General features: G+C 43.7%; 1 protein-coding gene across 2 annotated transcripts in view; it reads right to left on the reverse strand.

Moving 5' to 3' along the window:
• Positions 1 to 12,151, reverse strand: part of PCNX4 (pecanex homolog 4 (Drosophila)) — a 44,840-nt gene that overhangs the window by 15,107 nt on the left and 17,582 nt on the right. For both annotated transcript variants that reach the window (XM_018562580.1, XM_018562572.1), the window contains 4 exons: positions 10,457 to 10,557; positions 8,426 to 8,548; positions 6,327 to 6,690; positions 249 to 352 (listed from right to left, as the gene is read on the reverse strand). In XM_018562580.1, coding sequence (XP_018418082.1) covers positions 249 to 352; positions 6,327 to 6,690; positions 8,426 to 8,548; positions 10,457 to 10,557 — 692 coding nt within the window. The remainder of the gene's footprint in view (positions 1 to 248; positions 353 to 6,326; positions 6,691 to 8,425; positions 8,549 to 10,456; positions 10,558 to 12,151) is intronic.

The following is a 12,151-nucleotide window of genomic DNA, read 5'->3' on the forward strand; positions in this document are numbered from 1 at the left end:
AAATAAATCAATATATAATAAAATTGTATTTTTTAGCCCGGAAAATTTAGAGATACATTTATAGCTACATTAAGAAATACATTTCTTTTAAAAAAAGTTGAATGGCGTCGGCTTTCTCACTAGGGCACCGCTGCTAGAGCTAATGGACAATAACCATTTACTATGTAGCCTTGGAGTAATAATGCATCTCAACAGTGTCAGCTTACACATTAGGTGCTGAATATACAGACAACAGTAAAAGTATTTACCTTTACATTAACACAGCAGTAAGTGTAGCCGCTTTCAAGAATCAGCAGCCATATTAAGCGATCTTGAAAACGACAAAGGAAGTGTGATCCTGGAGTAACCACACCTATAGAAAAAATAAACAGAAATGTAATAAACATACAGAATTCTTTGGAACATTAAATATAATAGGATTTTTGTACACTTATCTCCTTTACTTGTAGTTCATGGACATAGGAAGTGATATGCTGTCAGATTATTCTGCTGGACAGGAGGAATATACAATGGTAAACAAAATTTTTTTTAGGCCAGCCGTGGAGGACCGTTGCTCTATCTAATATGCCTCAGTCTGTAGCAAGCAGTACCAAGAGCATGATCATAAACACAGGGGTGGGACCTGTGTCCCCCAATGGACTCCATGAAAAGGATTTTATGGCGAGTACAAATTTCTTTCTATTTTCGTACTCATCCATTGTCCGCATGTCTAAAAGCAGTCAAACTGCTTTTAGACACCCATAAGGGTGAAATAATAAAACTCCAACCTGTGAATGGCGTGAAAGTGACTTTTGAGTCCACCAGTGAACTCAGGATTCGATCCCACAAAGTCAGTATAAATGAAGGGGTAAGGTGCTTGGGAAGCACCCCAACAAAAGGTAGGCAGGAAGTTAGAACCTAACAGTAAACTGGTTTGACAGATTACCCTTGGCTCCATGAGGGTTGTAAAGTTAAACACAATTACCAGCAAGCAAGAGGCATTTCAGGGGCAAGTCCTGAGAAGGAGTTTGTTAAAAAAAAAAAAAAACAATCCTGCCTATCCTTGACCTCAAAGAATCACAGGGCCATGAATGCTACTGACCCCCTCTCCCCTTCCCCCCCACTGAATCCAATTAAGTAGCAACATCCAAGAGACAATGGATAAGAGTCTGGACAGCAAAGAATATTAATATCAAAAACAGTAATAGGTGCCAGAAAGGCTTTCTTCATGAACCAGCCAATCAGCCAAGGAAAAAGAGGCAAGTTCCACAAAGCAATTAGGGCATTTCCTGTTCCTGTCAGAGGATATCAGCACAATTAGACTAGCTTGTTTTGCCAGTAGACAACCTAGGTTGACATGGGACCCTCCTCCCATATCATTCACTTGCAATATGGGGTCTGAGATGCACCTTGTTGCATGAACCTCTCCTCCATGTCCAGAAGCTGCCAGATGGGAAAAACTGGACTCCAGAGTATTGTCCATAAGGGGATCAGCACAGGTAAGACAAAGACTCACAATGCCATCTACAACAGGAACCAAACTACCTCTACCGATGCAGGAAGGACTCTCCTTCCTTGTTAAGACACACCAGTACCCAGATGGTGTCCAACGGTGTCTGAACCAGGAGACCTGACCAAAGAGGGCTCCCACAATGTAGAAGAAACCAGTTCAGGAAATCCAGAGTGTAGCCCCAGAGACAATAATTTCCCATGAGAGGAACCCCCCGTAAATATGAGGATAGAAGTCCATATCAGGGGACGGTGTGGGAGCATGCTTAGTCTCCCTTGAATCAATACCCGTGAGGAATTGGGTCTACTTGGCCACAAAATCCTGTGTGGCTGCAGTAGAGGCCCCTGATGACAAGGCAGAGGACTTAGCCTCACCCGACATAACTAAGGGGGACTCCAAAAAGGTAGACTCTATAGCCAAACAGTAGCAGAGTTCCCGGTCACAGATGTAAGTACTCCCATGAGGTACAGAGTAAACGTCTTCAAAGATGTTAGGAGAGCATAAGCTGTAGTCACCTGTTGCAGGCGTACTGTCCTCTATATGTCTAGATAAAGACATGTTGCAACTGCAAGGCAGTAATGCAACTAGCTAAGGTTTCAAGGCAAGACTTTAGACACTCACAAACCCAGGCAGTTCACAGCCAATGAGGGTCTGGGATGCCCAAGGTCACTGTAGAGGGGCAGTAGGAATGGACCAGAGAACAGATTTCCATGTGGCTTTTTGCAAAGCAGAAGCACCAGGGGGAGTGATGCTTCCTCTACGCTAAGTGGCATGAAAGAGAACACTGAGCACATGCAACACTCCACCCAGCAATTCAAAGTGGTTAAGTTGTGCAGAAAGCGAGGTAGCTCCTGGTGTAAGGCTCGGCTTACTCATGGAGTGGGTGAGACTGGTGAATGGATAGTGCCTAACGACTACCAGGCCAGCCCCGCAAACATACCATGTATGGCACTCCAAAGCTAGACTGAGGAAAGGTGATCATAATAGCTGCCATGGAGGGACCAGTTCAAGCAGCGATGTAGCAAGGAATCCTGATTGAAGAAAAAATTGAAGAAACATCAAGCAAAAAATGGTTAGACTTTTCCCAGCAGAGCAATAGAAAAACTGTCCATCTTCCTAAGACACTAGCAGAAAAAACTGAGGCATGCTGGTTAGAGGGGGTCATCCTGGGCTTCCTTAAAGATGTTCTTTTGTTTGCCAGTGTCTAATACTTTTGTAGGCAGCAGTGGAACCTGACAATATATGACTTCCTGTGTCCCTCTATGAACGAGAAAGAAATCCCAATTTTTCAGACAGGTCATTTAAAAATATATTTAAAGCCAACATTTGTTTTTACATTTTTGGCTAGAGTAAGCAAGGGTTAGAATGCCTGGTAGGTTCTCACTGCAGGCTGTGCCTTTTAAATTCGTAAAATATTTTTTACTTGCAATGTGCCATTGAGCTCACTAGAAAAGTTGACTACTCCAGCAAGAGTAAATTCCTCAGCATAGCCCACCTCCCTCCTTCCACGTCATAGCCCTCTCCTCTTCTGGAAGTAACTTATTACTCTCTGTATTGACCCAGATCCTCCACCCCACACCTCTCCTTCCCACATAACCTTTTATGTAGCTGCGTGGGAGGTGTGAAGGGGAATACTATAGAGCGGGGTGCAACTACAAATCACATTATCCATTGCAAAACTCTGACAGCCACAGACATGACTCCCAAAGCCAGATGCATTATGGGATTTGTAGTTTCATCACAGCTGGGGGGCTGGAGTGGGCCTACCCCTGGTATACAATGTCATTGGAGTGACAGTTTTGAGTCTGCGGACATCACATCCAAGATGTCAACTCATAGCCGCAGTCTCAGGGCTTATAGATGTCTACACAAGGGAGGTAGTTACAGGTAAAATAACATACATGAAGTATGCTTAATGCACATATCTTATACTCCTCAAATGAATGGTCCTTTTGTGAGGGTTTCTTTAAGCACTTGCACTGCAGTTTATTATTTGCTTTGTCCTTGAGGGGGCTGAATGTACCACATTTATCTGTGTATATGATTTAGGAAGCTCCTCAATACACAATAAATAGTATTATTTATTTTTAATATATGCTGGGGAAGAAAGAAGGAACTCTCCTGACTCTTATGTGACAGGAGAGCTGTGTGTAATAAAATCTTGGTGGCTGCTATTCCTAGCATTGGAACACGAGAGTGCCACTTCCTGCCTGATTGCCATACTTTCTTCATGTGCTGTGGCAACACTCCATGGAAACACAAGTAAACCACTTTGGAAACAACATAATTATGAAAGTCAAACCCTTTCATTAAACAACAGTGTGTCATCCGGTTTAATTCTCGGTTTCCCTTGTATCTTCCTTTTGTAGACAGCTATGTTAAAGTAAAATATTCATGGTTACAGTGACACTAAACTCAGAAGTTAAATCTTAAAAATGCATTCAAGGACCTTAACTATTAACAGAAATGTATCTTATATGTGTATCACTCGGCTGTAGATCCTCAAATCATCTCTGAATTGGTGCGGACACTGTCCTTCCTTCTGGAGGGGGGCTACTTTTGTTCCCCATGGTCCCTGTGTGTGATGTAAAGTAGCCACCGCTCCAATCTCACTCCTGTGATGGACTACAATCTCATGTTTAGTTTTACTAATTTGTATTGAGCTTGGAGCGGTGACTAATTTACAGCACACACAGGGGCCATGGGGCACAAAATGAGCCAACCCACAGAAGGACGGACATGCACAAATAACATACATACTTGAATGCATTTGGAAGATTTAACTCCTGAGTTTAGGGTCACTTTAGGGGAAAATAGAACTGAAGCAAAGGGTTGTAGTGTCTTAAAAAACCTTTTAATTAGGGACGCACCGATACAGATACTAGTATCTGTATCGGTGCCGATAATGAGTATTTGAGCAAGTACTCGTACTTGCCCAAATTCTCCGATGCCTAGCCTGATACCCAAACTTCCGGTATCAGGAAGCGAGTCATTACATGCTACCCCGCTTCCTGATCGGCTGGGAAGCCGACTCCATGCTCCCTTGCCAATCAGGAAAACGGGGGGGGGGTAATGACTCGCCCCTCAGCATGGAGCCGACTTCCCAGCCAATAAGAAAACTGGGCAGCATGTTCTGACTCGCTGCCAAGCTTCTTGATTGGTCGGGAAGCTGACCAATCAGGAAGCCTGGGAGGGGGGAGTCATTACCCACCCCCCGTCTTCCTGATTGCCCATAAAGCTGGCTTTATGCTCCTGGTGACGAGGGAGCATGGAGCCGGCTTCCCGGCCAATCAGGAAGCTGGGCGCCGTGTAATGACTCGCCCCGCCTGATTGGCAAGAAAGCTGGCTCCATGCTTCCTCTTCACCTGGTGACAAGGAAGCATGGAGACTGATTCCCTGCTAATCGGTAAGCAGGGTGGCGAGTCATTACATGCTGCCTAGCTTCCTTAATAAGACTTTCGGTATTGGTGACTACGGAAAAAAATATCAATACTCAATACCGAAAAACCGGTATCGGTGCATCCCTACTTTAAAGTATGCACATTGGTTGATGCTAGAAGCCTAGCAGTGGTCCAGCACTGTAAAAGATAATGCTAATACTAGTCAGAAGCTCTGACATTTAAAATGACCGATGGATTTGCTTTTAAGGGACTTTGTCACAAAGAAATATGCCGACGCGAGGATGGTAGGGAAGCACACATTCCTAAGCGTAAGCAGTATGTGACATTTGAATTGGGAAATGGCTGCTCCTATCAGATGTTTCTTATACAAATGTTTTGTTTCCCTTTAAGTGCAACTGTTCTTTGCCTATGCAGAGCAAAGCAAAAACTTCACTATAAAGATGAACTTCATGCAAATAGGAAAGATTTGTCTACATGCATACATACATTTTTAAATGCAATCAGCCACGAAGAGCAGGGCTCAGGCTGGGAGAAGGAGAAACAGCACAAGGAGCCAGTCAGTATTGCTGCAGTGCTAATAAGGAGCATGCCAATAGGTGGTGAGACGATAGTGACAGAAAGATGAACTAATCATTCTGCTGCTTCTCCTTTCTTTCTGTCTAATCACAGACTGTGGAGACCTATAGGTGACTGCAGTAGAGAAAACCAAGCATCCTCTCCTGCCAGAGAGGGCTCTGCTGTGTGCAGAGTTGTGTATATCTGAGAACTGGATTGACAGAAATACAAATCCTTTGGCAGGCAAAAGCTCCCATATTTGTATTTCATCTATGTGTTTAGCCGTTTGCTTGGAGTTCAGCTTTAACTAAAGCCTCTGCAGCAGCTTATACTGGCTGCAGCAGCTTATACTGGCTGCAGCAGCTTATACTGGCTGCAGCAATGAGAAAATGCCCTGTGCATGCCCCATTATTTCTTGTTGGTGCTTACACAAGGTTGGTACCATGTGATGATGCTGGTACCTGAGTGTCCAATCACCAAGCATTAGTGCTGTCACTTTGATGAAGAGGAGTAAGTCACAGGCTCCACAATAACCAGAAGTAAAAAGATGTTTTTTTCCTGCTTGTGGCGCTACAGAGCAAGGAGTGATGAGCTGCTGCAGGGGCTGGTGGTAAAGTAAACCTGTTGCTTTGCCTTGCAGTATCTTGACAGGGGTCTGGCTTCTCTATAGCACCTCCATATTTACAAACCTTGGCTCTGCTTTATAGGGCAGCCCTGCGGATTAATTTCCTTATGTACAGACTCTAAAGCGATATGTCCACCCCGGACTATTACCATCCCTAATAGTAGACAAAGACCCGAGACATATCCAACCCCCTGGGTCTGGGAACATTAACCAGAAAGTTACTCTGTCATCTTCTTAACAGTATCATTACACCTACCTAGACTTCCAGAAGCAAATGCAGACTGTAGAGCTGCAGCAAAGCCTGGGACCATTTGCTGGTAATAGACGGTATCAGAGCACACACAGGCTGCAGCACCCACAGCACCAGGCCAACTGCGAATGGGTCGGGGGAATCCCACCAGGAACACAGGAAGAGTGAAAAGTGCCAGCAATGGAGAGGACAGAAGAGCTGACAGGATAATGAGCGTCAGCACCAACGGGAAGAAAATAATATTTATTGTAATCAGGCTACTGGTCGACTTCCTTCTTTGCTTCTTCTCAGTCCAGGATGTCAGTAAAACAGTTATAGCAAACTGAAGTTTGGAGACTAGCTGATATAGACGGTCACGTATTATAGCAACCTGGGAAATAGCAAAACAGAAGCAAAATTATATTTAAAGTTATTCACCAAGAGAGTCTACATTTATCAAAAGAAGACATCTACATGAAACAAAAATATATTTGTGATTTTGGATGTTTGCAAGTTTGATGACTTCTTTGGGAGACGATGGTAAAATCTAACTTTAGTAGTCCCTTAGATCTAAGAATGTAGTTTTTATTTCTCCCTTCACAGCCACACATGCAAGTGCTAAGTCTGGGGCAGCAGGGAGCTGTAATCACACTCCTGGCTGTTATAACCCAATCCCTTCTACATCCTCTGCACATGCGCCCATTCCTCCCCCCCTCCAACATTCCCCACCATGTATCCGTGCATGATCTGTGCTGATTTGAGCTGAGCAACTTTGGAGAGATTATTGAGCTACAGTGCACATAATATCACACTACGTAGCGCTACTTTTGGCATGGACTTCGTAGCTGCTACATTGGGCTGTAGCCAATCAAAAGTGGTTTTGATATGACATAATTCCTCTTCCTGTTTCCTGCTTATGTTCCTTCTTATATTTCTGTGCAAAACGGACACTTCTGTAGCACGACAATGTTGCGCAATGCCGCGCAAATACGTGCGACATTGAGCTATATTATTGAAGTCTATTGGGCCAAATCGCAAGAAATTCACCAAAAAATAGGTAATGTTCAAGCGACAACCTTGAGCTACAAGCTACAGGGAGACATTGAGCTGTGAGATGTGAACAGCTCCATTAAAACGCATTGGACGAGCTACATTGAGCTGATATTTGAGCGATTTTTAAACTGAAATCGCGCTACAAATTGCTCAGTGTGAATGGGGTTTCAAGGTGATCCCTAACGTCTCTTTAAAAAGGGACCCGTCACCAGTAAAACGCTATTACATAGGTGGCTATCAGCAATGAAATGTAAAAAACAGAAAAGTATAAGTATATAATAATAAAAATTAAAGCTCCACTGCCCCTGTGTACACGCACATACGCATGGAAGCACTTGTGTCAGTGCACCAGGTAGGTTTAGCATGGATGGGGGCATTTTATGATTTGCCCATGGCTGAACAGGAGACGTATTAAGCTGGCCCTACACCTTACAACCTTTAATGAGGCAGCCTCAGGTGGCATCTCTCTAGGGTGGAGAGCGGCAGGCAGAGCGGCATGTTTGCAGTGTGCCTGCCGCCCCCTTTTCGGCCAGAGCGTCCCAGGTTGCTAAGAGCCAGGCAGGGAGAAGTGTAAGAGCCATACACATCTCCCCAGCTGGTTATTAGCAACCTTGGATTCTCTGGCAGGCACCCCACCCAGCTCCTGGCAACCAGTGACGTCACCAGGAGTTGGGCGGGATGCAGGCCATTCCTTCCCTCCCCGCTGGCCAGAGCAGCAAAAAGGCTAGGGATACCACTGTAGCCAACAATTTTGTTTTCTTCACCAAACAAAACTTTCTGACAAAATTGAAGTTTACTTACATGAGATATTTATGGAAAGATAAAACAAACAATTGAATAAAGCCCCCCCAGTAACTATTACAAGAGAAAAAAAGGGGAATCAAATGCAGCCACCTCATCTAAGGATTGGTAAGCTGCAATATATTACATTTTTGTTTTTGGGTTTAGATATGCATAGTAATTCTGATAACTAATAAAAATAATAATTAAATTAAAATAATAATTAAAATAAATATTCTGATCATTCAGATAACACAGGTATGGTAAAAGTTATGTACCAGTCTGACACTTACCAAAAGAAGCCTAATGCCTGTATCCAGATAAACGTTCCACCAGAGACTTGTATTAAAGACAAAGAGCTGTACAATTGATACCGTGACCATCTCTAGCAAGGCATTTTCTGTGTTCTGCCATATCTAGAAAGAAAAAAAAAACAAAAACACCCAGCACATGACTGGTAAAATAATTTACACATAATTCACAAAAGACGTTTATATTTGGCCACAAAAAGGGGAATTGGATAACATGGAGTGGCCACAAAATGACTGTAGTCAGTAATAGAGAGATAAATGACTATTTCCAAAGTATCAGTGCAGAGAAACTTGTGCCGCAATCTCCAAATCCCTCTTAACAAATCATTAATTAGAAGCATAGCTTCCATATTCTGGGTTCAGATGAGTGAGGACATCAGCATAGGTATAGCAATACAACGCCGTTATTTCCATGCTTGCTGGGAGTGGAAGTGGAAGTCAACCATGGGGTCAAGGTAGTAGTGTTCAGAACCCACTTGTCTCTCAAGAACAGAGACAATGAAGCATTCCCCTATAGCTGTTCAGAGGGGATGGTAATCTGGGCTGTTGTTTCACATATAGCATTTGCATCCCGTGCGGTATTCCGCACAGAAAACCATGCGGGAAACGCAAACGCTACATGTGAATGAAGCCTAATAGGCCTCAATGAACGCCACAGGTAGCATCAGACAGCTTCTCTTTACTTGCTTCAAATGGTGCATGGAAGAGGATGTGTATTCAAACCCTTATCATCTATTAATTCAACAATCAATAGTCAAATTATATCAAATGGACAGTTTAATTGTAGTTTTGCAATATAATGTATAGCTTAATATTACTTATTCATAAAATATTTTCACATTTCATGAATCCTCAAACCAATGCACACTAGGGATGCACTGATACCGGTATTTTGGTATCAAGTACCGATATTATTTTTTTTTGGGTACTCACCGATACCGTATACCGATACCAGAAGTCCCATTAAGGAAGCTGGGCGGCGTGTAAAGACTCTCCACCCGGCTTCCCGATTATAGGAAAGCCGTCCCCATGCTTCTCGTCACTTATGATGAGAAAGCATGGAGCCGGCTTCCTGGCCAATCAGGAAGCCGTGCGCCGTGTAATGACGCAGTGCCTGTCTTACTGATTGGCCGGGAAGCCAGCTCCATGCTCCCTCGTCACCTCATGACGAGGGAGCATGAAGCCGGCTTCCCGGCCAATCAGTAAGACAGGCACTGCGTCATTACACGGCGCACGGCTTCCTGATTGGCCAGCCTACTGACCAATCAGGAAGGTGGTAGCAAGTAATTACACGCTGCCCGGCTTCCTAATTAGCCGGGAAGCCGGCTCCATGCTCTCTCATCACAAGTGACGAGGGGGCATGGAGCTTGCCTCCCGGCCAATCAGAAGCCGGGCAGCGTGTAATGACGCGCTGCCCGGCTTCCTGATACAGAAAGTATCGGGTTAGGTATCGGAGCATTTGGGCATATACTCGGCATCGGCACCAATACCGATACTAGTATCGGTGCATCCCTAATATATACACATCAAGGATGGTCACTGAAAACCATATTCTTCTCAAAATCAAGTCAAATTGCTCAGTAATACATTTTCCTCATGCTTAATGTGTTAGTCAATTTAAGATAATTCCTGTACTGGACTAAATATTAGCACATGAAAACCTATGATTAAACTTTACACTTTGTACTGCAACTGTAGAAACCTGCATTATACAGCAATTATATGGTTTGGGGGCGAGGTAGCGATACAATAGGAGCAGGTGGGTATTCTCCCTGTTCTTGTCGCTGGTGAGTGGCCCCCAGCAACCCAGGACTAGTGTGAGATGGGCTTAATGGTACACTGAACTTGATGTTCTGGCTTAGTACTGTTGCAATGCTTCCCGGAGCAGTTCATTAAAATAAATTTTAAAAAATGAAGACACGTCATTCCATTATACATGTAACACAGAAATATTTGAGGGCTTCAAGAAGAAATAAAAGAGTTGCATCACATAGTACTTAGACATCCCCTTACCATCCTGTAAGCCCTTGTGAGTCCAATGCAGGTTGATACCGAAGGCAGTGAATAAAGTGAAGCATCCAGAGAGAGGTATGCTGCCATCATTAAAGGAGACACTAAAAAAAGCATAGGAACAAAATAAAAGGGTCAACTCCATTCAGAAATTACCATTTTAGTTTTGACTAGAGAGTTCAGCTAGAGCTCCAAACATGAACACAAACCTATTTGTATTTAATCATATAAAAGAAGGCACGTTATCATCATGATCATTGTCATGGAGAAAACACTAGCAGTCAGACAATGTTCTCCATATGTCCAATGGTCCACCTCTGTTCAACAAAAGTCAATTTTTCAACTTAATTTTGGCAAAGGAGTTGGTCTGAAAATTCTCACCAATCAGTTGCAGTCATTGCTTGGATATTCTGACAGCAGTATGCCCACCTCAGAATAAAATAGCCCGGTGGGGGGTTTCCACAAATCACACTGTTAAGTTAAACAAGAAAAACAATGCATTGTATGGCCAGCTTTACTCCTAAAATCTTAGTTGGCTGCGTCTGTGCATACCTAACCCCTTTAGAATTAATAATGATTAACAGATTATCTACTTTCCTACGCTGCCCCAAGAATTTGTATTTCATCCAATCCAAGGTCCCTTTGTTTGATTAATGTGGTCTGTGTGCAGGGAATAAAACAAAAATGCACCCTGTTCTTCACTGTAAAATCCAGACAAGCAAAGTGCAGGTCAGGGCAACTCTAACTCACACTACAAAGAGAGAAGTGTGAAAATCCTGTTTATTGTGTGAAGCCGTGTTCACTGGAATCAGAAAGCTGAAAAGAAATATAAAAAATAAACATGATAAACGATAAGTATTTTTCTTTTTACACCTGAAGCTGGCAGATAATGCAGAAATGTCAACCTGGTAGAACATGGAGAATGCATGAACAGAAGATCAGGGGGCAGGCTTGTAAACAGGGAAAACAGAGGTGTGATGCCGAAAAGCCCAAAAGGTGTTTACAGTCCATGGGTAGTGAGCCTTAACCAGATTTAAAGTGACAATAAAGTCACAATGACCCCCCCCACACTGCTTTAAGGGCTCACCTTAAATGATGCCTCTTGATCTGATCATCTTCTTCCTTCCACTTGTATTCTGCAATCCCTTCAGCGCTGGTGCTGGTCTCTGATCCAACGCAGACTCCTCATGTCCCACAGTGTCTGTCCGACATGCCTGCTCACGGCTGCATGCATTGACTTACAGTGAGTCTCTCCTCTTCTCCCCCCCGGTGATCTCTACTGCACGTGTCCACCTCATCATCCTGCATGGCCGCTCGAGAAGCTACGGATCTACAGCCGGGAGTGAGCGGTGGAGACAGAGGTAACTTTTTACCTGTTTGGTAACTTTTTTATTTTTAAAAATGTTTTTGCATATATCTACTGCTTGCGGGGTGGGGCGGTGCCCCAGAACGCAGGGAGGCTTGCTCTATGTGATCCAGAGCGTTCCAGCCACTAACCGTGCTGGAAACAACTGGATTTGATGTGAAAGGGCCCTAAAGGAGCAGAGCATGATCAAATATTGATGCTTGCATTACATGATCACATGATGGAAGTCAGCCAAGCGTCACCTCATAAAACCTACATAAAAATAGCAAAGCCCAGTCCTTTTATTGCTGTCTATGCTCCCTTGTCCAAGACAAACACCCCCCCCCCCCCCC

This window comes from Nanorana parkeri, unplaced genomic scaffold (genome assembly GCF_000935625.1).
Source record: "Nanorana parkeri isolate BGI_ZX_2015 unplaced genomic scaffold, ASM93562v1 scaffold20, whole genome shotgun sequence".
NCBI classification, from domain to species: domain Eukaryota; kingdom Metazoa; phylum Chordata; class Amphibia; order Anura; family Dicroglossidae; genus Nanorana; species Nanorana parkeri.